We start from the raw sequence: 26,421 nt of genomic DNA on the forward strand, positions 1-26,421 counted from the left end.
CTCTTAAGGACCTCTTATAAGGCTGATCTAGTTGTAATGAATTCCTCAGCATTTGCTTGCCTGAGAAGGATTTTATTTCTCCTTTGCTTATGAAGCTTAGTTTGGTGGGATATGAAATTCTTGGTTAGAATTTCTTTTTTCTTTAAGGATGCAGAAAATAGGTCCCCAATCTCTTCTGGCTTGTAAGGTTTCTGCCTAGACGTCCGCTGGTAGCCTGATGGGGTTCCCTTTGTAAGTGACATGACCTTTCTGTCTAGCTGCCTTTAAGATCTTTTCTTTCGTGTTGACCTTGGTGAATCTCATGACTGTGTGCCTTGGGGATGGTCATCTTATATTATGTCTGATAGGAATTCTCTGTATTTCTTAATTTGCATGTCAACCTTTCTAGCAAGATTGGAGAAACTTTTCTGGACTGTATCCTCAAATATGTTTTCCATATTGCTTATTCTCTCTCCTCTCTCAGGAATGCCAATGAGTCATAGGTTTTGCCTCTTTCCATAATCTCATATTTCTCAGAGGTTTTTTTTTCCATTCTTCTTCATTCTTTTTTCTTTATTTTTCTCTGACCAAGTAGATTTGAAGAACTGGTTTTTAAGCTCTGAGATTCTTTCCTCAGCTTGGTCTGTTATGTTGTTAATACTTTCAGTTGTATTATGAAATCCTTGTAGTGAATTTTTCAATTCCAGAAGTTCAGTATGGTTCTTTCTTAAAATTGCTATTTTATCTTTCAGCTCTTGGATTGTTTTACTGGATTCATTGGGTTGAGTTTTAACTTTCTCCTGAATCTTGATGAGCTTCCCTGCCATCCAGATGCTAAATTCTATGTCTGTCATTTCAGTAATTTCAATCTGGTTAAGAGCTATTGTTGGTGAGCTAGCAGGCTCATTTGGAGGTAAGGGGACATTCTAGCTTTTTGAATTGCCAGAATTCTTGCACTGATTCCTTCTAATGTTAGAGGGCTGTTGTTCCTTTAACTGCAGTGTAAGTTGAGTATAGTCAATTGGCCTTGCTTCTGGGTGCTTTCAGAGGGCCACAGCTCTATATAGATCTTTACTGTGGCTAGATTCTTGCCCTGGGTGTCACAGATGTATATTGGCAGAATTATTTTGGTGTTGTAGTTTTGGCTGTGATCCAGTAGCTGGCATTTAACATTAGTGTCCAGCGGATAGGCTCTTACTCAGCTGCATAGTTCTTTTGTATTTCTGCGTGTTTGCAGCCGTGCTCTGTGGTGGGGTTGGGGAGAGAGATGACCACTCACAAGGGCCACTCCTGGGCCATGGGTGAGGTCCCTCCTATCACTGGTACTGCACCTGCATTACTGTTGTTTGGTGTCTTGGGTTGCAGGGCTCCCTCAGAAAGAGGCCACGGCTGCCAGACAGGCCACAGCCTTCCCAGACCAGCACTGTGGAGGAAGGCATGTCCCATTCCTGCATCAGCCCACAAACCCACGTGTCTCCCTTCTCTCAGTGTTCTGAAAGTGGGATTTCTCCCCCACTTGAGTGCCAGCCCCAGCTGTGTGCTGTAGCCCTGTAGCACTGGGACCAGCCTGTGGCTCCATCGTCTGGACCCTCAGGGTCAGGCACCAGCTGTGCTGGGGAATCTGAAATGCTCCCAGGCTGCCAGGAAGGTACTCAGGTGGAACCACCAGCAAAAAACAAGGCTGGGCAGCAGAGGCTGCCCTGTGCACACATTCCTGCAGGGCAGCTTGGCAGGGGCCCTGAAGGGGCTGTAGGGGAGGAGGGCCTGCAGAAAAGATGTTCCTCTGTCCCACAGGGAAGCTGGCCCCACTCTGTCCTGCCCCAGCATTCAGGTGGGGCTAGTCCTACTCCAAGGGAAATAAGAAGTCTTGGGGGATGGGCGCCTATGGCCACCTTCTGCTGCAGCTGCCTTACGTATGAAAACCCCTGGGCTCCATGTATTCTGGAGCTCTGTCTCTGCCTCATGTTTGGGCCGATCCCCCTGCCAGTTGAAATGTCTCCAGGGGGCATGGAATCTTGTAGCTAGGATCCCTGAGGTCCATAGTGAGAGTGTGCTGCCCCATCATCCATTCACTCACCCCTTTCTAGGAGCCTTTCAAGGCCAAGAACCAGCCCTGGCATTGGGCAACCCCCACAAGGTTCCCAGCTTCCTCCCTCTTCAGCTTCCAGTTTGTATCACCTCTCTATCAACTCTTGGTGTTTTTTCTCCAAAGATCTGCTCGAAATATGTTGGCTTACTCGATATTTTGGTCTTTTATCAGTGGCAGTGGTGCTTCTTGGCCCTGTCTAGTTGACCATCTTGTCCTTCTTCCACTAAAATTTATTTTTAAAAATAGTTTCAGGCCGAGTGTGGTAGCTCATGCCTGTAATCCCAGCACTTTGGGAGGCTGAGGCAGGCGGATCACCTGAGGTCGGGAGTTCAAGACCAGCCTGACCAACATGGTGAAACACCGTCTCTACTAAAAATACAAAATTAGCCGGGCATGGTGGCACATGCCTGTAGTCCCAGCTACTCAGGAGGCTGAGGCAGGAGAATCGCTTGAACCTGGGAGGTGGAGGTTGCGGTGAGTCAAGATTGCACCATTGCACTCCAGCTTGGGCAACAAGAGCCAAACTCCATCTCAAAAAAAAAAAAAAAAAGTTTCATTGATAACCTTCCTTTGAACTATAGTTAATGTTAAAAGTTAACAAGTAACATATGTTGAGTGCCCATTAGTGTAATTACCTCAGATATAAAAGTCCTGTAGATTTTTAAAATACGATATTCACTCAGTTCTTATTTGCCCAGTTAACAGTGGGATCAGAATTTATTTTAGCTTCTACCATTTATTTATATTTGGAGAAATGATGATGATAACCCAAGAGCTTTTAATATTACTTTAATGAATATTTATCAAGTACTCACTATATGCTTTACATGTGTCATGTAGAGGGTGGCACATGGTGGTGATTTCATGACATGAGGTATTCAGGCATTGTCCGAAATGTTCTCTGGGAGGATGTCTGGAAAAAACTCCAATTCCAGATCATGTCTGCGACCATGAAATCTCCACCGTGAATGAGGAGGAGGAGGAAGAGGAAGAGTTATAAGTCAGGACTTGCCTCTTGCCTTTATTAATTTGCTGTTTCAATTAAGTTTAAATAAAACTACATGACTGAAGGATACTGCCCTTCCCCTTTCCTTCATGGCTGCCATTTGAAGGGCCTTTGCTAGTTTTTGTTGAATTTCTTGAAGGTATTTCTTTTAGGCTCATCACCCCTTTCATTTTTTTTTTTTAAAAAAATTGTTAATTGTAGCAAAAGCATAACATAAAACTAACCATTATTAAGTGTACAGTTCAGTAGTGGTAAATAGATCCATATTAAACAGATCTTCAGCACTTTTTCATTTTGCAAAACTGAAAATCCATATCCCTGAAATAACAAGTCTCCGTTTCCCCTTCTTCATCCCCTGGTAACCACCATTCCTCTTTCACTTTCTATGAATTCAACTACTCTAGGTACTTCATATAAGTAGAATCATATAGTATTTGCCTTTTTGTGACTGGCTTATTTCACATAGCATAAGTTCCTGAAGGTTTATCTACGTTGTAGCCTGTGACTTACACCTTTCATTTTTAGCTTTGGCTGCTGCTGCCATGTTCCCTATATTTCAGCTGTGGTTTAAAACAGCTTGAAAGAACTCAACTCAGGCTGCCAAGAAAAATGGCAGCAAGAGCTCATTCTACCTATTAAATACTAACATGTTGCTTCCAGGAGGGAAGTGAGCAATTATTGTTTGTTTATTCCAAAACATCTGGATATATATGCGGTTATATGTTACAGTTAAAAATTTGTATACTAGTTCGTGTTAACTGCAAAGACAAACTATTAGCAGATTATCTATTAGACTTCATTTGGATTTGTCTCTGGTTTATTTAAGTTTTGTCTTTGATAGTAGCAGAAAATGAATCAATAAATGAAAATGAATTTATATTTCTTAAGGCATCCATTTCTCATCAGAGATAGTTAATTTAGCTAACATTTGGAAGTGCTGATACCACCAACAAAGCCTAGCATCAAATAATTTCTTTTAATGTCTTAAACACAAAAGATTTACAAACGAATTTCCTTTATTTTCTGAATATTTACAGAATACATAAGAATTGGTTTATGTTATCTTCGTAAAATTGTATAATTGGGCTTATCTGAGGTTTGTTTTCATTCTCTTTAATTGAATTATTAGTTAATATCTGATATTCCTATTTATTCTTACCATGCATACAATCTATAGCCCAATAGCATGGGAACTTTTTTTTTTTTTTTTTTTGAGACGGAGTCTCGCTCTGTTTCCCAAGCTGGAGTGCAGTGGCGCGATCTCAGCTCACTGTAAGCTCTGCCTCCCGGGTTCACACCATTCTCCTGCCTCATCCTCCTGAGTAGCTGGGACTACAGGTGCCCGCCACCATGCCCGGCCAATTTTTCATATTTCTAGTAGAGACGGGGTTTCACCGGGCTAGCCACGATGGTCTCGATCTCCTGACTTCATGATCCGCCCGCCTCGGCCTCCCAAAGTGCTGGGATTACAGGCATGAGCCACCACGCCCGGCCAGCATGGGAACTCTTGAAATACTGCATGTATTTCTTTTTTTATCCAAAAAACTATTTAAAAGCTTGCTTTGCTAGGTTGTTTTTTGCATGAGTGTGAGAGTAGCTAGCTATTTCTAGCATTAAATGGGTAATGGGAAAGAAAAATTACAGCTGTTTCTGAGTTAGATCTCCATGTGGCTTCGTTATTTTTTCGCTGTGAATTTCCAGAAGAGTAGATACAACTGTAATAAAATGTAAATGAGGAAATATATTCAAAAACCAAATATAAAATGACTTGAGGAATTATTTTTCTGGCTTACCTATACTTCATTTGTCTTTATTAAGGTTAGTGAGGCAAATGTGTGTGGTTTATATTGTAGATACATGCACACACAGCAGGATAAATTTTCATTTTAATGCTCATTAAAAATTTAATTGTACTTATATATTTCGCAGTTATAAAGGAAATAGAAAAATAAAGTCTACCCCATGTGAAATGACTCTCACTGGTATTGTTTTGCCCGTAAGAACTTCTGTCTTTTTTCAGTGAAGCATGGAACAATCACTAATACAATATTTGTATCTCATTTCAGGATGACGATGATGATCCTTTTATGAACACTAGTTCTTTAAGAAGAAATAGAAGATAATATATTTAATGGCACTAAGAAACATGCAAGATACAGGAAAAATGAAAGCGTTACAAGCTCAGAGTTTAAGATTTTAAGTATTATTTCCTGAGCATGACTCCATAAGTAGGAAATTTCTAGCTCACAGACATGTACAGTAGCATTGATTCACCTTGTTTTTTTAACCTGGTTGTTAACAGTAAGAGCTTTGTTTCAATATCATTCTTGAGTAAAGATTAAAATAAAGCTACCATTTTACATTTCTACTTCATGATCAAAAACTATATCAGTATTTTAATATGGTTACATTTAGCCAAAGTTGAGGGAAAGAGCTTATAAAATTTAACTTCTTCATAATTTTAGTAATTTCCTAGAGGTTCTGGGTTTCCTGAAAGTAAAACAATTTATGTGAACCTGTGCCTAAATTCACTGTTTGTTACTATGTATGTTTTTTTCTAATGCTTCTTTTTTTTTTATTTTTTTTATTTTTTTTATTTTTTTATTTTTAAATTTTGTTTTATTTTCAGTTATAGGATACATGTGCAGGTCGTACAGGTTTGTTAACATAGGTAAATGTGTGCCATGGTGGTTTGCTGCACCTATCGACCCATCACCTAGATGTTAAGCCCCACATGTATTAGCTATTTTTCCTGGTGCCCTCCCTCCCCCTCGCCTCAAAAGGCCCCAGTGTGTTTTGTTTCTCTCCCTGTGTCCATGTGTTTTCATTGTTCGGCTCCCACTTGTAAGTGAGAACATACAGTGTTTGGTTTTCTGTTCCTGTATTAATTTGCTGAGGATAATGGCTTCCAGCTCCATCCATGTCCCTGCAAAGGACATGAGCTTGTTCTTTTTTATGGCTGCATAGTATTCCACGGTGTATATGTACCACATTTTCTAATTAATTTTTTTTGCACACAAAAACAATAAACATTTTCTAAAAATACATACAAACAAAAAGATGCGTATCAAACATATTAGGAAGGTTACACATGGGAAGTCGGGGAATAGAAATGGGGGGTGGGAGTTAAAATAAGGTAGAGAGGGACTTTATGTGGATCAGTGATAATAACTCAATCCTCTATTTGACAAAGAAGAGGGAGAAGGAAGAGGAAGAAAAAGAAAGTGGGATAAAGGATCAGAAAGGGAGGAAAATAGAAAAAATTAGAGTATGACTCCAGGGTAGACCTGTTTTGTTGTCACTGAGTTGGTTGGTTGGTTTGTCTGTTGTATTTTTCATGTTTCGCCAAGTTGGCCAGACTGGTCTCGAACTCCTAGCCCGAAGTGATCAACCCGCCTCGCCCCCCAGAGTGCCGGGACCACAGGTGTGAGCCACCACGTCCAGCCCCCACATTGCTTCTGGCCTCCATAGTAGACCTCCCAGACGGAGCGGCCGGGCAGAGGCGCTCCTCACTTCTTCCCAGACACGGGGCGGCCGGGCAGAGGCGCTCCTCACTCCAGACGGGGCGGCCAGGCAGAGACGCTCCTCACTTCTTCCCAGACGATAGGTGGCCGGGCAGAGGCGCCCCTCACTTCCCAGACAATGGGTGGCCAGGCAGAGGGCTCCTCACTTCCCAGACGATGGGTGGCCGGGCAGAGGTGCTCCTCACTTCCCAGACGGGGCAGCCGGGCAGAGGCGCGCCTCACTTCTTCCCGGACGGGGCGGCCGGGCAGAGGCGCTCCTCACTTCCCAGACGGGGCGGCCGGGCAGAGGCGCTCCTCACTTCTTCCCGGACGGGGCGGCCGGGCAGAGGCGCTCCTCACTTCCCGGACGGGGGGGGGGGGGCGGGGGGGGGCGGGCGACGGCGGGGGGCCGGGCAGAGGCGCTCCTCACTTCTTCCCGGACGGGGGGGGCAGAGGCGCTCTCAGACGGGGCCGGGCAGAGGCGCTCCTCACCTCCGACGGTGGGGGCCGGGCGAGGCGCTCCTCACTCCAGCGGGGGTGGCCGGGCAGAGGCGCTCCTCACCTCCCAGACGGTGGGTGGCCGGGCAGAGGCGCTCCTCACTTCCCAGACGGTGGGGCCGGCAGAGGCGCTCCTCACTTCCCAGACGGTGGGTGGCCGGGCAGAGGCGCTCCTCACTTCCCAGACGGTGGGTGGCCGGGCAGAGGCGCTCCTCACTTCCCAGACGGTGGGTGGCCGGGCAGAGGCGCTCCTCACTTCCCAGACGGTGGGTGCCGGGCAGAGCGCTCCTCACTCCCAACGGGCGGCCGGCAGAGGCGCTCCTCACTTCCCAGACGTGGGTGGCCGGGCAGAGGCGCTCCTCACTTCCCAGACGGTGGGTGGCCGGGCAGAGGCGCTCCTCACTTCCCAGACGGTGGGTGGCCGGGCAGAGGCGCTCCTCACTTCCCAGACGGTGGGTGGCCGGGCAGAGACGCTCCTCACTTCCCAGACGGGGCGGCCGGGCAGAGGCGCTCCTCACTTCCCAGACGGGGCGGGCGGGCAGAGGCGCTTCTCACTTCTTCCCGGACGGGGCGGCCGGGCAGAGGCGCTCCTCACTTCTTCCCGGATGGGGCAGCGGGCAGAGGCGCTCCTCACTTCTTCCGGATGAGGCGGCTGGGCAGAGGCGCTCCTCACTTCCCAGACGGGGCGGCCGGGCAGAGGCGCTCCTCACTTCTTCCCGGACGGGCGGCCGGCAGAGGCCTCCTCACTTCTCCCGGACGGGCGGCCGGCAGAGGCGCTCCTCACCTCCCAGACGATAGGTGGCCGGGCAGAGGCGCTCCTCACCTCCCAGACGGGGCCGGGCAGAGGCGCTCCTCATTCACAGATGGGGCGGCCGGCAGAGGCGCTCCTCACTTCCCAGATGGGTGGCCGGCGAGGCGCTCCTCACTTCCCAGACGGTGGGTGGCCGGGCAGAGGCGCTCCTCACTTCCCGACGGGGGCGGGCAGAGGGCTCCTCCTTCTTCCCGGACGGGGCGGCCGGCAGAGGGCTCCTCACTTCTTCCCGGATGGGGCGGCCGGGCAGAGGCGCTCCTCACTTCTTCCCAGACGGGCGGCTGGGCAGAGGCGCTCCTCACTTCCCAGGCGGGGCGGCTGGGCAGAGGCGCTCCTCACTTCCCGGACGGGGCGGCCGGGCAGAGGCGCTCCTCACTTCCTCCCGGACGGGCGGCCGGCAGAGGCGCTCCTCACTTCCTCCCGGACGGGTCACCCGGGCAGAGGCGCTCCTCACTTCCTCCCGGATGGGGCGGCCGGGCAGAGGCGCTCCTCACCTCCCAGACGATAGTGGCCAGGCAGAGGCGCTCCTCACTTCCCAGACGATGGGTGGCCGGGCAGAGGCGCTCCTCACTTCCCAGGCGGGGCGGCCGGGCAGAGGCGCTCCTCACTTCCCAGACGATGGGTGGCCGGGCAGAGGTGCTCCTCACTTCCCAGACAGGGCGCCGGGCAGAGGTACCCCTCACCTCTTCCCAGACGGGGCGGCCGGGCAGAGGCGCTCCTCACTTCTTCCCGGACGGGGCGGCCGGGCAGAGGGCTCCTCATTTCCCGACGGGGCGCCGGGCAGAGGTGCTCCTCACTTCCCAGATGGGGCAGCCGGGCAGAGGCGCTCCTCACTTCTTCCCAGACGGGGGGCCGGCAGAGGCGCTCCTCACTTCCCAGACGGGCGGCCAGGCAGAGGTGCTCTTCACTTCCCAGACGATGGGTGCCTGGGCAGAGGTGCTCCTCACTTCTTCCTGGACGGGGCGGCCGGGCAGAGGCGCTCCTCACTTCCCAGACGGGGTGGCCGGGCAGAGGCGCTCCTCACTTCCCAGACGGGGCGGCCGGGCAGAGGCGCTCCTCAGTTCTTCCCAGACGGGGCGGCCGGCAGAGGCGCTCCTCACTTCCCAGACGGTGGGTGGCCGGGCAGAGGCGCTCCTCACTTCCCAGACGGTGGGTGGCCGGGCAGAGGCGCTCCTCACTTCCCAGACGGTGGGTGGCCGGGCAGAGGCGCTCCTCACTTCCCAGACGGGGCGGCCTGGCAGAGGCGCTCCTCACTTCTTCCCAGATGGGGCGGCCGGGCAGAGGCGCTCCTCACTTCCCAGACGGGCGGCCGGGCAGAGGCACTCCTCACTTCTTCCCGGACGGGGTGGCCGGGCAGAGGCGCTCCTCACTTCTTCCTGGACGGGGCGGCCGGGGAGAGGCGCTCGTCACTTCTTCCTGGACGGGGCGGCCGGGCAGAGGCGCTCCCCACCTCCCAGACGGGGCGGTGGCCGGGCAGGGGCTCGGGAGGCTGAGGCGGGCAGAGCACTCGGCGTCAGGAGCTGGTGAGCAGCGTGGCCAACATGGCGACCGCGCGCCTGCAGCCAAACGAGAAAAAGCAGGCAGCGGTGGCGCGCGGCGGCAGTCCCAGGCAGTCCCGAGCTGAGTAGATTGCAGCGTGGGCCACAGAGGGAAAGGAAGGAAGGAAGGAAGGAAGGAAGGAAGGAAGGAAGGAAGGAAGGAAGGAAGGAAGGAGGAAGGGAGGAAGGCAGGCAGGAAGGCTCTAATGCTTCTTATAAGACTAAATGATTAGAAGTACCTAATCGTTTGAACAGATATGTTTTTATTTAAAAGAGTAGAATAACCTGTCAGAATTACTGAGTTTTTTATTCCAGTTGTAGCAAAGATTTCAAAAGATTATGTTCCCATTAAGTGGTAGTAATTTCCTTTATTATTCTGTATCCTTAATGGTGTTGTCTCTCTCCCCCCGCCCCGTTCTCCCCTCTCCCTTTCTCCCTTTTTCTTCTCTTTCACACATATGTTTGTGCCTATTTCTAGGAGGAAAAGGGTTAAAATTTGTTTTAAACTACATCTTCTTGAAAATATTGGAGAATTTGTTTTAGGTAGAGTGGTCAGTTGAACCTTACAGTAAAGTATAGAAATATATTTAATGTAGAATGTCAATGCCAGGATTTCTCATTAACAATACTTTATCTCAACTTTGGTTCCTGTGAAACATTTCTGAATGGGCAATTCCAGAAATCTTAGTAGCCCATGTTAAGTTTCTATTTTTTACTTGTTTTCAGGGAGAAATAAGAATTAGACATCTTCAGATTTAAATTAAATAATGCCATTCTTCTCTATAATCCTCTGTAAAAAGATCCCTGAGATTATTCCTTCTTTTAGTCTTATGCGACAGCTTTACTTTAAAATTCTCTAAGGAAGTTATAGATCTTGAGAGTACAACGGCCTGACATTTCTTCAGAGGTAGAAACAAATACTTGACTCAGTGATACTCATGACCATTAGAATAATCATACCTGGAATGTGTCAAATTATAAGACACAGACACTTGGTTAGTGGCTGCCTCATATAGCACTTTTGAAGAGGCCTAAGTCAAAACTTGCAATATAACATTCTATTCACTTTCTTAAAAATATTTTTTCTGTACCTAACTTGAGCATAAGGGTTATTTGAGCAAGTAACATTAACTCAGTGGAAGGCATTGTCCTGTGAAATATTCTTAGGCAGATCTGCCCACATCTTTATTGAACTTGAAATCTAATATTTCTAGTATTTGAACAAAGCAGAGGGTTAAGTCAGGGAAGAGCAGTGCTGTCCATGATGGAATGGAAGCTACCAGGGGAGGCAGTGTCTGGATGATGCCATGCTACCTACCCCTGCACAAACCATGCTGGCTCAGACTGAGCTGTGGGCCACATCAGCTAGTGGCTCTTCTCATGCATCAGTTAGGTGGGTCTGGGTGAGAGTAATAGTGAGGGAATGGTCACTAAAGTATCCTGACAAGTTCCTAGGAAAAAAGGAATAAGGCTTTTTTCCTTAAAAAAAAAATTGCTCTGGCTGTGAAAAGAGGTACTAAATGCGATTCAGTTCATCGCTAAGGAAAGTGATGCCATAGCAGTTACAGAGGGTGAAAAATCTCTCCAGCTAATTCAGGTCATTTTGTGAATAGTATGTATCAAGCCCTGAAAATGTGGTAAATAAAACGTGATAGGGAAACCTTTTTTTTATTGAATAGTGTTACATAGTTAAATGTGCTGTATATCCTTAATATTTTATATTGATCCTGCAAAATCTGTTGGTTTTAGGGGAGTTTTGTTTTTTGTTTCTAACAATTTTCAGACCTGTTGGTATAGGAATGTAGAGGTCTTTCAGATGGTTTGAAAGCAGCTGCATTTGCTCTTGGAGGCTTTGGGAGAGCAGGAATGAAAACACTCAGAGGAAAACATCTGTAGGGAATTCTTCAGTCACTTACCAAAGAATAAGTATCTTTCTGGTGTTTTATTTCCTATCATAAAAATACAACAGTGCATTTACAAGGTTAAAGATTCCTCGAAGTTCTAGGAAATTCTAGAAAATGTAAGTGGTGCTTAGAAAATTCAAGCATTTAGGAATGTGACCTTTAATTCAGGTACGTAAAAGACTTTTTTTCCCAAACTTTTAAAAGTAGGAAATAACAATAAATACAGGAAAGTCATATGGTTGAATAAATAATTATAAATTGAGCACTGATGGAATCCCTCTACAGGTCAAGAAATAGCGCAATGTCTTGGACGCCCATTATATTGTTTTCTCCTTTCTGGGTAACCAGCCCTGACTTCTGTAATTCAAAAGCTCCTACTTTTGCCACAAGGTGGTGCTTCTGCCATGAGATGCAGTTAGGAGGCTGCAGCTGCAAATCTAAAATTAGGAAGTTAGTGTAGTTGCAATAAACTTAGAATTATGCATTAATACTAAACCTATGCAGTAATACCATAATTAGCCTTTTAATCATGTAAATTGCTTTATTAGGTATTTCATTTGGTTCAGCCTGTTATGGAATTTACCAGCTTGATAAATTTGGCATATAAAGGTTTATAAAGAAAAGGAATATTTTTTTTTTTTTTTTTTTTTTTTTTTTTTTTTTTTTTTTTTTTTTTAGACGGATCTTGCTTTACCAGCTGGAGTCAGTGCCGATCTCGGCTCACTGCAGCTCCGCCTCCCGTTCACCCATCTCCTGCCTCACCTCCGATACTGGACTACAGGCCCCCCCCCCCGGCTAATTTTTTTTTTTTAGTAGAACGGTTCACTATGTCTCGATCTCCTGACCTGATCCCCCCCCCCCCAAAGTGCTGGATACAACGACCACCGCGCCCCCAATATTTTGTTTTCATAAAGAGAAAAATCCATTCTTAGAAAAAAACTGAGTAAAAAAGTATCTCAATGGGCTGGGCGCAGTGGCTCATGCCTTTAATCCCAGCACTTTGGGAGGCTCAGGAGGGGGATCACCTGAGGTCAGGAGTTCGAGACCAGCCTGACCAACATGGTGAAACCTCATCTCTACTAAAAATACAAAAAATTAACTGGGCATGGTGGCGTGTGCCTGTAATCATAGCTACTCAGGAGGCCGAAGCTGGAGAATCGCTTGAACCCGGGAGGCGGAGGTTGCAGTGAGCCGAGATTGTGCCATTGCACTGCAGCCTGGGCAACAAGAGTGAAACTCAGTCTCAAAAAAAAAAAAAGTATCTCAATGTAAAATATCTTCTTTGGAAATATAGAATTTAAAAGCAACTTTCACCCAAAGTAATCGATGTCCTTTTTGTATCTGTCATATATTTAATTCTTAGTATTTTGTGTGTGTATGTGTGTTTTCTTTTTTTTTTTTTTTTTTTGAGATGGAGTCTCGCACTCTTGCCCAGGCTGGAGTGCAGTGGCGTGATCTCGGCTCACTGCAAGCTCCGCCTCCCTCACGCCATTCTCCTGCCTCAGCCTCCCAGTTAGCTGGGACTACAGGCGCCTGGCTAATTTTTTTTTTTTTTTTTTTGTATTTTTAGTAGAGACGGGGTTTCAGCGTGTTAGCCAGGATGGTCTCGATCTCCTGACCTTGTGATCCACCCGCCTCGGCCTCCCAAAGTGCTGGGATTACAGGCCTGAGCCACCGCGCTCAGCCTATTTTGTGTTTTTTTAAAGCTAACTACCATTAAGATCATTATAGAAGTTTGGTATAATAAAGAGTTGGGTTTTTCAGTCCAATGAGTTTCCATATTCTTGAATGAAAAAGATCCACATTTCATCATTTGCCTGTTTCATTTTCTTTTAGTACTTTTGAACTTAGTTTGGTTAGAAAATACTAGAATTTTAGTTTGATCTAAAGAACCAGCTTATATAACTTTCTATTGCCATGTACATTTGTGCGTCTTTGCTGTGTCAAATAACTGGATCTGATTTTAGCTCTTTTTAAGTGGTAAAAGCAATGCATTTTTATTCTTCAAATTCAGACATTGAATACGTATTAAAATGTGTATGCTTACCTTTAATCCTCTCCCCATCAACAATTAGGAACATGTTTCTCCAACTACTGTTGGCAAGACTACCAAGAAAAATTGTTGAATTAGAACCCCAGCGCCAGGCACGGTGGCTCACGCCTGTGATCCTAGCACTTTGGGAGGCTGAAGCAGGCAGATCACCTGAGGTCAGGAGTTCAAGACCAGCAGGGCCAACATGGCAAAACCCCGACTCTACTAAAAATACAAAAATTAGCCAGGCACGGGGTGGGCACCTGTAATCCCAACTACTCAGGAGACTGAGGCAGGAGAATTGCTTGAACATGGGAGTTGGAGGTTGCGGTCAGCCGATATCGTGCCGTTGCACTCCAGCCTGGGCAACAGAGCAAGACTCTGTCTCAATCAATCAATCAATCCATCAATCAGTAGGAACCCCAGGTTGTATAGCTACATGTTTTAGCCCCCTTTTCAAAGTATATGTTCTCTTTGGTACTTATTCTGACATTCTGATTTTTCCACATATGCTTTATCAACCTCTTAATTAAACCATCATTGTCAATTTTGAGAGATAACTGCACTGCTTCCCATTGTGTGTTTTAAATGTTATTGTTCAGTTTGAGTCAAATAAAAGGATATTTAATCTGTGGTGCCTTGACATTAAAAGTGGTAAAGTGATTTTTAAAGGGCTCTTGGCTGGCTGTTGCACATTATGGCTGATTAACAAAAGAGGTTTAATGGATATTAGGCTGGTTGGCCCATGCAAACTTTGTTCTGCCTCTGAGCCACTGTGTAGTCAAGATGGTTCATGTACAAATACCCAAAACTAGGGCATAAGTACCCTTGATCACAGTGCCTGTTTAATAACAATACCAAGTGTTTTATGTTTATATTTTATGTAAAAATCAGAATTTTCTACATAGAAGCTTATAACTGCAGTCTACCTGTTAGTGCATTTGAACTGATTGCATGGTATATCTGACTTTGAGTACATTTTGCCAGAGGCAAAAGGCCATTGCTTAATAGGCTGAGAGGCCCAACTGCATTTCCATTGGTTCTTGGGTACTCTGGAAATGAAGGCATCCATTTTACACTCATTAAAGTGTTTTACCATAAACAATGAGATAAATAAGTAAACCCATCATAGGTATCCTGAAAGTTTCTAGTGGTTTGTCATTCCAGTACTGATTTCTGAGGTTTTTAGTAGTTTTAAGTCCAGGTAATATTTTTAAAACTGGAAATAGTATCAACTTTACAGAAAGTTGCAAGAATAATGGAGAACTTTTTATCGTTTATTCAGATTAACCAATTTTTGACATTTTGTCATTAAAAAATTCTATATATGCATATATGTATATGTTATATACATATATTTTCATATCAAATGTGAACACACACATACAATTTCTCAATCTTTTGACACTAGGTTGGAATGTCATGTTCCTTTACTCTTTAATACTTCATTGTATGTTCCCTAGGAACAAGAATATCCTCTTTTATAACCACCATACTGTTAATCTACAGTCCATTTTCCAGTTTTGTTATTTGTTCCAATACTTTCCTTATATAGCATGTTTTTCCCTCTAGTCTAGGATTTAGTTTTATTTTGTGAATATGTAGAGTATCAACGTGCTTCCTGAAGTCTAAATCATTCAAATGTACACTCAAGTCTTACTCCCTTCCCTATTCCTTTCATCCCTTTTTGCCCCACCCATTGTAGGTAACCAATTTCATTTTTGTTTATTCTTTTCACCAAAATAATGCAGATTTATACATTTTTTCATGTCGCCTATTTTCTTACATAAAAGGTTTTGTGCTATATATACTCTTTGTCTGAACAAATGGAGTTTTTTGTCCTACAAACTACTCCATGTCATTTTATGGAGATCTTCCTTTTTTATAGCCTCATGGTACTCCATTGAGTTTAAATGCTGTAGTTTATTCTGTCCTCCTATACTTGTGCCTTTTGGTAGTTCTGATATTTACAATTACAAATAATACTGCAGTGCTAATACTAGTGTTTTTAATACTGTAATACTAATACTAGTATTTTAAAATTTTTAGAAGTGTTATCTTCAGAGTAAATTCCTGGAAGTGTGATTATTCGGTAAAAGAGTAAATGTACATGTAGTTTTGTTAGGTGTTGCCAAGTTCCTTTTATAAAAGTTGTATTCCCACCAACAATGTGTGGACTACCTATTTCTCTATAGCCTCACCATCAGAAGAATGTATTGTCAAATTTTTGATTATTTCCCAAACTGATGGACAAGAAATGGCATCTTAGTGTAATTATAATTTGCATTTCTCTTATGAATTAAGTTGGATTTGTAAAAATATGCTTAAGGTACATTTTTACATCCATTTTTGGTGAATTGCTTGTTTGTGTATCTTACTCATTTTTCTAGAATGTCTGGTCCCCTTTTTCTTCACTCAATATAAAAAATATTTTTTAAATATTAGATATTAACCCTTTGTCTAGAATATGCTGTAAAATGTTTTCCCAACTTCTTATTTGTATTTTAATTTTGCTTATGGTGATTTTTTTGCAGTGCAGCAGTTTGTTCTTAATGTAGTCAGATTTATCTGGTTTTGCATCTGGACTTGGTTTTTTTTGTATAAATGGCGTCTAATTGAACAGAGGGTCTTTTAAGGAACATAACTTTTTTATTTTTATAATTGCATAATTGGACTTTATGAAGTCCAACTTACATTGATTAAGGTGTAACGTTTTTGTGTTCTGTTCAAGAAAACCATTGCTTACCCTAAGGTCGTGTAACTTCTTCTGTGTTATCTTCAGAACTTTATGTTTTGCCTTTCCAATTCAGCTCCACAGTCCAGCTGGGAATTGATTTCTATGCTCTTAATTGCTATTTGGCTGTTTTTTTCTATTTTGTTTCTGCTGTGTGCTTTGTTTCAAATCAGATCCTCACAACATGAAAGAAAATAATTATCTGTTAATTTAAGCCATTGATTAATATTGCGTCTTACAGAGGGGGAAATAATTTTTAAAGTGGATTGTTTTTGTTTTAACAGCAATACCATGTAAAAATGTCTTTAAGGATATTTCTAGAAAACATCACCAGATCAGCAACTCATTTTCACAGGATGCGAGCAATAGCTATCATTGATCTCACATGCTTTTAAAAAATCCTTCTAATAAGATTTTTTTAATTGCTATTTGAGGCCATTATTTTTGAGCACCAGAGAAAGAAAAGTTGTGTTTTTTTCATACTGGCCCTAACTGCCTTGTGTTTCATAAGGTTCATGCTATGATAAAGACAAATTCTAGCAATTACAGTTGAAGACGCAGCTTGCAGGCAGTGGAACAGGGAAGGTTGTGATGATCATACATCTCAGGGAAAAAGTCTGTACACAGTGAAGGAACATGTAGGATCTGAAGGTGAAAGTCCGTTCTTGACCCACCAGTTAGACTATTCAACAAAATCATACAATATTATAAAAGGCTGGAATTAAGGGCAGAGTGATAAAAATCGAAATTATGTGAAGAAAATTACCATGCCCTTTTTTTTTTGAAATTCGAGAGAGTCTTGCTTTGTTGTCCAGGCTGGAGTGCAGTGATGTGATCTTGGCTCACTGCAATCTCCATCTCTCCCAGATTCAAGTGATTCTCCTGCCTCAGCCTCCCAAGTAGCTGGGATTACAGGCATGAGCCATCACACCCAGCTATTTTTTTTCTATTTTTAGTAGAGACGGGTTTTCACTGTGTTGGCCAGGCTGGTCTCGAACTCCCAACCTCAGGTGGGAGGTCCGCCCACCTCGACCTCTCAAAGTGCTGGGATTACAGGCATGAGCCACCATGCTCAGACCATGCCATTTATGCTATACTTACAAGTTTAATTCCTTAAATTTTTTTTTTTTTTTTGTGAGACGAAGTCTGGCCCTGTCGCCCAGGCTGGAGTGCAGTGGCGCAATTTCGGCTCACTGCAAGCTCCGCCTCCCGGGTTCACGCCATTCTCCTGCCTCAGCCTCCCCAGCAGCTGGGACTACAGGCGCCCGCCACTACGCCTGGCTAATTTTTGTATTTTTAGTAGAGATGGGGTTTCACCGTGTTAGCCAGGATGGTCTCGATTTCCTGACCTCGTGATCCGCCTGCCCCAGCCTCCGAAAGTGCTGGGATTACAGGCTTGAGCCACCGCGCCCGGCCCGTAAATAACGATTCTTAACCGCAAGTGCCTTCTGGCAGGCTGTGGACTCCCAGCGTGGGTTCATCCTGAATTCACCTCTTCCACAACCTTTTATTATGTGATGCCATAACTCTCGACACTGCCTTTCCCATTGAATTGAGTTTCCTTAAGGGAAGGCCCCTTGCTGTTTTTGTCTCTAAACCAAGCCTAGCATGGTGCCTGGCACAGAGCAGGCTCTTAGTAAATACTGAATACATGACTATGTGAAGACATAAATAGATTTTGTTAAAAGAAAAAAATTCCAAAGCACTCACAGAAATAAAGCAGAGCTGTTAATTTCGCCCTCACTCCTTGACAATGGAAATACCTCTCGTAAACACAAATGACTGTGTTACGCAGTAGAGGCATTAAGAGTCTTAAGTTATGAAGCCAACGACTTGATTTCCAAACACCTCCTTACCCAAAATTGCCACCCTAGTCAGATTGGTTCAGTTGGCTGATCAGACCAGTGACCCATCTGTGACAGTGGCAATAATTAGGAACCTATTACAGATAAAGATGGACTGTTATCCTCTGTAAACTGCTGAGTTTTTTCCGAGTATAAATAGTACTTGTGAAGAATGCAAAAGAATATGAAGAAAAAGGATACCATAATCCTGCTATTAACATTTCACTGTGCGCCCTTTAACTCTTCACATAATTGAAGTGAAATTGTATCAGTTTGTGTCCTGCTTGTGTAATTCCGAAAGCATTTTCTGAGTTACTAAATTTTTCTCAAAAACATTTCTTTTAATGGTTGCATAATGTTTTGAGTCATGGAATACCACAGCATAATATATTTTTCACTATAATAAATAATGCTTGATGGAGTCATCTTTTTACATAATATTTTTATACTTTTTATGTGGAGATAGGGTGTGAGAAACCTACATGTATCCATCATCCTGCTTCGATCCATTTCTCTTCCTCTGGTCCAGATGATTTTGAAGCAAATTCCAGACATTGTGTTATTTAATCTGCATATATATATGCACATGCGTGTATACAATAAACAACAAGGACTCTTTTTAAATAAAATATACTGTCAGTTGTACATAAATCTTTGACCACATTTTAAAAATTATATCCGTAGGCTAGGATAGAGTAAAAAATAGAATTTCAGGTAAAGGAGATGAAAATATTTTAAGGCTTATGACAGTTTTACCAGATTCCATTGCAGAAAGGATATATCCATTTATACTCCCACCAGCAACATGAGAGCACCTTCTTCACTGCACCCTACCCAATACCTAGTCATTTATTTGATTTTGTGAACTTCACAGTAAAAGGTTTCCTCCATTTGGTGTTAGGCTTTAACAGTACTCTTCACCCAGAAGCTAATGATAAGATTGTTCATCAGTCAGACCTGGGCTTCAATCTTCCAATCCTTTTAGCTGTGTAACTTACACAAGTCAGTCTCGGAATATCTGCTTCCCCATTCAGTAGATAAAAATGCCTACCTTGTGTGTTTTGTGATTAGATGCAATGATGCTTATGATGTGATTAGCAGGCTGCAAGTAGCATCTTCAACTGTAATTGCTAGAATTTCTTTTATCATAGCATGAACTTTATGAAATAGAAGTCAGTGTAAAATTAATATGAAAAAAGACTTCTTTTTCTGATGCTCAAAATTAATGGCCTCAAGTGGTAATTCAAAGAAATAAAAAAAATCCTATTAAAGCATTTTCAAAAGAGCCTAAGATCAATGATAGCTGTTGCTTACATCCTGTGAAAATGAGGTGCTGATCCTGTGATGCTTTCTAGAAATATCCTTAACAATTTTTTTACTTGGTATTGCTATTTTTTAAAAAACACTTTAATCATCATTCTCCCTCTGTAAGATGCAATATTAATAAAATAGCTTAAATATGGCTAATTATCCTCTTTCTCGTTCTGAAGATCTGATTCAAAACAAAGCACACAACAGAAATGAAAAAGAAGTAGTAAAAAATAGCCCAATGGCAATTAAGAGCATAGAATGAGAGCTGATGTTAGGAAATGTGACTCAACCTATAGAATTACAGAAAATCCCCTTGCAACATTAATTGCACAGCTCTACTCATTAGAGGAACTGTATCTTCTTTTGCCCCCTCTGAGAGCTAATGAAGAAATTCTCATTTTATGAGAACACTTGGACACAGGGCGGGGAACATCACACCCCGAGGCCTGTCGTGGGGTGGAGGGGAAGGGATAGCATTAGGAGAAATACCTAATGTAAACGACGAGTTAATGGGTGCAGCAAACCAACATGGTACGTGTATACCTATGTAACGAACCTGCATGTTGTGCACATGTACCCTAGAACTTAAAGTATAATTAAAAAAAAAAAAATTCTCATTTTTAAGTGTTTATCCAGCAACAGAAAAAGAAAATTGTTACTTTTACAGAAGGTAAGTTTTATTGCATATACAAGATGGATATTGATATTTTAAATTAGATATGTCCAAGGTAAACGATCTTATCAGCAAACAAGGACAGTTTGACTTCCTCTTTACTGATTTGGATGCTCTTTCTCTTTTGTCTGATTGCTCTGTCTAGGACTTCTGGCACTATGTTGAAGAGGAGTGGTGAGAGTGGGCATCCCTGTCTTGTTCCCATTCTCAGAATGCTTCCAACTTTTCCCCATTCAGTATTATGTTGGCTGTGCATTTGTCATAGATGGCTTTTATTACATTAACGTATGTCCCTTGGATGCCGATTTTGCTGAATGTTTTAATCATAAAGGGAAGCTGGATTTTGTCGAATGCTTTTTCTGCATCTATTGAGATGGTCATGTGATTTTTGTTTTTAGTTCTGTTTATCTGGTATATCACATTTATTGACTTGCATATGTTAAACCATCCCTGCATCCCTGGTATGAAACCCACTTGATCATGGTGGATTATCTTTTTGATATGTTGTTGGATTCACTTAGCTAGTGTTTTGTTAAGGATTTTAGCATCTATGTTCATCAAGGATATTTATCTGTAGTTTTCTTTTTTGGTTGTATCCTTTCCTGATTTTAGTATTAGGATGATGCTGGCTTCATAGGATGAATTAGAGAGGGTTCCTTCTTTCTCTATCTTGTGGAATAGTGTCAAAAGAATTGGTACCGATCCTTCTTTGAATGCCTGGTAGAATTCTGCTGTGAATCCGTCTGGTTCTGGACTTTTTTGTGTTGGTGATTTTTAAATTACCATTTCAATCTCGCTCCTTCTGTTCAGGGTATCTAATTCTTCCTGATTTAAGCTAGGAGGGTTGTATTTTTCCAGGAATGTATCCATCTCTTCTAGGTTTTCTAGTTTATGTGCATAAAGGTGTTCACTGTAGTCTTGAGTGATCTTTTGTATTTTGGTGGTGTCAGTTGTAAGATCTCCTGTTTTGTTTCTTAGTGAGGTTATTTAGATTTTCCCTCTTCTTTTCTTGGTTAATTTTGCTAATGGCCTATCAATTTTATTTATCTTTTGAAAGAACCAGCTTTTTGTTTCATTTATCTTTTGTATTTTTTGTTTGTTTCAATTTCATCTAGTTCTGCTCTGATCTTGGTTATTTCCTTTCTTCTGCTGGCTTTGGGTTTGGTTTGTTCTAGTTCTCTAGTTCCTTGAGTTGTGACCTTAGATTGTCTGTTTGTGCTCTTTCAGAATTTTTGATGTAGGCATTTAGGGCAATGAACTATCCTCTTAGCACCACCTTAGCTGTATCCCAGAGGTTTTGATAGGTTGGGTCATTATTGTCTTTCAGTTCAAAGAATTTTTTAATTTCCATCTTGTTTTTGTTTTTGACCCATAGCACATTCAGGAGCAGGTTATTTAATTTCCAAACCCTAAGGGTTCCCCCAGAAAGCTACTAGAACTGATAAAATAATTCAGCAAAGTTTCAAGATACAGGATGAATGTACACAAATCGGTAGCTCTTCTATGCATCAACAGCGACCAAGCGGAGAATCAAATCAAGACCTCAACCCCTTTTAAAACAGCTGCAAAAAAAATAAAGTAAAATACTTAGGAATGTACCTAACAAAGGAGTTGAAAGTCCTGTACAAGGAAAACTACAAAACACTGCTGAAAGAAATCATAGACGACACAAACAAATGGAAACACATCCCATGCTCATGGATGGGTGGAATCAATATTGTGAAAATGACCATACTGCCAAAAGCAATCTAGAAATTCAATGCAATCACCATCAAAGTACCACTGTCATTCTTCACAGTTAGAAAAAAAAATTCTAAAATTCATATAGAACCAAAAAAGAGCCCGCATAGCCAAAGCAAGACTAAGCAAAAAAAAAAAAAAAAAAAAAATCTGGAGGCATCACACTACCTCACTTCAAACTATAGCATAAGGCCATAGTCACCAAAACAGCGTGGTACTGGTATAAAAATAGGCATGTAGACCAATGGAACAGAATAGAGAACCCAGAAATAAACCCAAATACTTAAACAGCCAATTGGTCTTCAACAAAGCAAACAAAAACATAAAGTGGGGAAAGGACTAATTATAGAAGATAACATTGGAAAAACCCTTCTAGACATTGGCTTAGGCAAGGGTTTCATGACCAAGAACCCAAAAACAAATGCAATAAAAACAAAGATAAATAGCTGGGACCTAATTAAAGAGCTTTTGCATGGCAAAAGGAACAGTCAGCAGAGTAAACAGACAACCCACAGAGTGGGAGAAAATCTTCACAATCTATACATCTGACAAAGGACTAATATCCAGAATCTACAACCAACTCATGTCAGTAAGAAAAAATACAATCCCATCAAAAAGTGGGCTAAGGACCTGAATGGACTGTTCTCAAAAGAAGATATACAAATGGCCAACAAACATATGAAAAAAATGTTCACCATCACTAATCATCAGGGAAATGCATCAAAACCGCAATGCAATACCACGTTACTCCTGGGAGAATGGCCATAATCAAAAAGCAGTAGATGTTGGTATAGATGCAGTGATCAGGGAACACTTCTACACTGCTGGTGGGAATGTAAACTAATACAGCCACTATGGAAAACAGTGTGGAGATTCCTTAAAGAACTAAAAATAGAACTACCGTTTGATCCAGCAATTCCACTACTGGGTATCTACCCAGAGGAAAAGAAGTCATTATTCTAAAAAGATACTTGCACATGCATGTTTATAGTAGTGCAATTCACAATTGCAAAGTCGTGGAACCAACCCAAATGCCCATCAATCAACAAGTGGATAAAGAAGCTGTGAGATATATATATATATATATATATATATGCATGCCATGGAATACCACTCAGCCATAAAAAGGAATGAATTAACAGCATTTGCAGTGACCTGGATGAGATTGGAGACTATTATTCTAAGTGAAGTAACTCAGGAATGGAAAACCAAACATCGTATGTTCTCACTGATATGTGGGAGCTAAGCTATGAGGATGCAAAGGCATAAGAATGATACAATGGACTTTGGGAACTTGGGGGGAAGAGTGGGAGGGGGATGAGGGATAAAAGACTACAAATACAGTGGAGCGTATACTGCTCGGGTGATGGGTGCACCAAAATCTCACATATCACCACTAAAGAATTTACTCATGTAACCAAATACCACCTGTACCCCAATAGCTTATGGAAAAATAAAATAAAATAAAATTAGATATGTCCCAGGAACTTACTAGACAGACAAAAGAGTATTTAGAGAGAGAAAGACCTGCATCCTGGGTTGTCTGATTCCAGAGCCAGTATCTCGACCTCAGTACTGCCTGTTTTCCCTGTCTTAGTACTAGGCGGTAGGAGACAACATTAGGAAGACAGTAGTTCCTGGCCTGGTAATGCTGACAGTTTCATAGGAAATACACATGTAGCAAATCATGAGACCCCAAGAAGGAAAGTATAGTATCAGAGAATGAATCATATGTTATGGGAGCACTTTTAAAAGAGCAGATTTGGGAACACTGACTTTGCTTGTTCTGGGATTGTGGCAGTCAAGGGGGTCAGACAGTCTTCAGAGGGAAGATAACATTTGAGCTGGGTCTTGAATAAAGAGTTTCTCTGGCTCTAAGGTGGTAGAGAGGATGACTGTAGGCAGAGAAACAGCATCCTCAAATACACAGTGTCATGTAATTGGTGACGTATGAGATGACCACAAGATTCTAACCACGGTGGACAAGTGAATAGAAAAAGGAGCAAGTACAAGAAAGTGAGGGAAGAGCAGGATATAATGAATTGAGTTTGGAGCTTGTTGAAGTGGGTGGGTATTCCAGGTCAAAATGTCCAATCAACAGTGAGATGTTACATAATACAGATTTGGAGCTTTTAACAGGTGGTGAGGTACGGATCTTGGAGTCATTGGTGAGTAATGGATGGTTAAACCAGTGAAGGTGGCTGAGATCACCCAGGGAGACATTTAATTCAAGAGGAGCAGATAATGCAGCATAACACCTTGGAGCCCTGAACTTTAGCTAGCAATCCTACAATAAATGCTACCATTTATCCACATATGGGTTAAATGAGTTGTTGGAGTTGGCTTAAGACCCTAGCCACCATTTAGAAAAGTTTCTATGTAGAAGTGCAGAGTAAGTTCAAGCAACTTAGAATTTAATTTGGGGCCACAAACTGAAGTTGGAGCTTGGTTGTACTTCTTTTTACATATCCTAAATATACATTTTTACTCTATGGCTCAGTGTGCTGGAACTTGGGAAGCAATTCCTAGCTTAGCCTGCCTACACACTTCGCATTTTTATTGCATTTGAGCATATCTTCAGCTGTACTTGGTATTTCAGGCTTACTTGGTTCATTTGTAATTCAAGTATGATGACATACAACTGGTACAATTAAACTAGGAGTGACTGTCATGTGCCTGGCACTGTGTTGAATTGCTGTTTGTTCCCTTCTGCCACTGTGATTAGTACCATAAGGAACTGTGAGTGTGGTGAGTTTTTAACTCAAGTAGGGCCTTTTCAGAGAATAATATTGGTGTTAAAAAGGCATTGTTTGCAGTGTCAGGAATACTGATGTGAGGCTCTCAAAACCTCTTTCGTGGGCTTGTATGTGATGTTACAGTAGTCTCACTTTATCCAAGGTTTCGTTTTTTGCAGTTGCTGTTGAAATCTTGCACCACTCTACTCTGTCCATTCAGGATGTGAATCCTCCCTTTGTTCAGCATATCCATGCAGTACCTTCTCCTCAGTCACTCGGTAGCCACCTCAGTTGTCAGAGCTCCCGTCAAGGTGTTGCAGTGCTTGTGTTCAACTAACCTTTATTTTACTTATAGTAGCCCCAAAGCTGCAAGAGGAGCAATGCTGGCAATTAGCATATGCCAGCTAGAAGTTATAAAATACTCCCTTTACGTGAAAAGGTGAAAGTTCTTGATTTAATAAGGAAGAAGGGAAAAATCGTAAGCTGAGGCTGCTAAGATCTGTAATAAGAACAAATCTTCTATCCATGAAATTGTGAAGAGGGAAAAAGAAATTCATGTATAGCCTGTATAGGGTTTGGTACTATCCACAGTTTTGGGCATCCACTGGGAATCTTGGAATGTTTACCCCATGAATAAGGGGGGACTACTATATTCTATAATTCTTGGTCTCATTTTTACTAAAATAGTGTTAAGTGGTTTATTGGTTTTGTTTGTTTCAAGTATATTTGAGAGAGTGAAACCCTCTGCTCTTTTCTGTGTTTACTGTGTGTGACTATTACTAGAGATCTAGGAATATACTTACTATTTGGCACAAGCTGACTATTCAATGTCCTTGGTTTTGTTTGTAATGTACAAAACAAGAGGCTGGTTCACTGTAAGAGCTGCTTGTATCTTCCCGTAACCACTTAGTAAGAGCAACAGTGATTTACAGGACCCATAACGCCTCTGAGAAAAGAACTTCTTTTAATAACTCAGCCTTCGTGTGGGGTAAGGTGAGGGGATATTCTTGTTTCATTAAAGACTGTGACTTCGGCCAGGCACAGTGGCTCACGCCTGTAATCCCAGCACTTTGGGAGGCCGAGGCAGGTGGATCATGAGGTCAGGGGATCGAGACCATCCTGGCTAACACGGTGAAACCCCGTCTCTACGAAAAAATAGAAAAAATTAGCCAGGCATAGGTGGCGGGCGCCTGTAGTCCCAGCTACTCAGGAGGCTGAGGCAGGAGAATGGCGTGAACCCAGGAAGTGGAGCTTGCAGTGAGCCGACATCGCACCACTGCACTCCAGCCTGGGTGACAGAGCGAGACCCCGTCTCAAAAAAAGACTGTGACTTCAGAAGTTCAGGATAAGTTTGGGGCAGTGGTGCTGGGCTAAGAGGAGGGCTTGGCAGGGCTCAGGAGGCCCAGGCCTGGCTGAGTGGAGAGCTGAATGCCTGGGGAAGAGGAAGAGGAAGTGATTCCAGACCTCATGCCTACCCTTGGATTTTGTCAGGACCGCCTCCCCCTTCAGAGCACACCAGTGCAACTTGTAACTGCTAGCAGTAGCATTTATTTGCCTGAGCCCTTCTTTGGCCTCTGGAGCCCATTATGGCTATCCACATGGCAGGCCAGAAGTTCAGGAGCATCCTGGGAGAAGGAGCAGACCCCTGGGAGAAGCCTTCAACCAGTGACTAACAGGAGGTGGAGTACAGATACCACAGCTCTGTCACCCCTTGGCTTGGATAGCTGATGTGTACATCTTACACTGGCTTCCCAGCAGGCTTCAGCTTGTCACTCACAGTGGTAGCTGGCTTGACAACACTCTTTATTGGTTGCTTTCCCTTTCTTGTCGTACTTCTCCACTTCCCTATTGGTGTTTGCCTTCATCTCCCAAAAGAACCCTCTCACTAGAGTATTTGTCTCAGGAGATGCTTTTGGGAAAAGCTAAGAACTAAAACACCTCACTTCTTTCAGAAAGAAACTTTCAGGCTTCTGGTGTAAATGCCCTCACGCTTACAAGGTGGGCATGATGAGGAGGGAATCAAA

The 26,421-nt window shown here is 43.0% G+C and overlaps 1 protein-coding gene across 4 annotated transcripts in view; it reads left to right on the plus strand.

Moving 5' to 3' along the window:
* MRE11 (MRE11 homolog, double strand break repair nuclease) overlaps positions 1-5,585 on the plus strand; it is a 336,343-nt gene extending 330,758 nt beyond the window's left edge. For all 4 annotated transcript variants that reach the window (XM_030794530.1, XM_003253007.4, XM_012495886.2 and 1 more), the window contains one exon: positions 5,141-5,585. In XM_030794530.1, the coding sequence (XP_030650390.1) occupies positions 5,141-5,197 (57 nt within the window). In that variant the 3' untranslated portion in view covers positions 5,198-5,585. The remainder of the gene's footprint in view (positions 1-5,140) is intronic.
* Positions 5,586-26,421: the final 20,836 nt, after the last annotated feature.

Source organism: Nomascus leucogenys, chromosome 15, assembly GCF_006542625.1.
Source record: "Nomascus leucogenys isolate Asia chromosome 15, Asia_NLE_v1, whole genome shotgun sequence".
NCBI lineage: Eukaryota > Metazoa > Chordata > Mammalia > Primates > Hylobatidae > Nomascus > Nomascus leucogenys.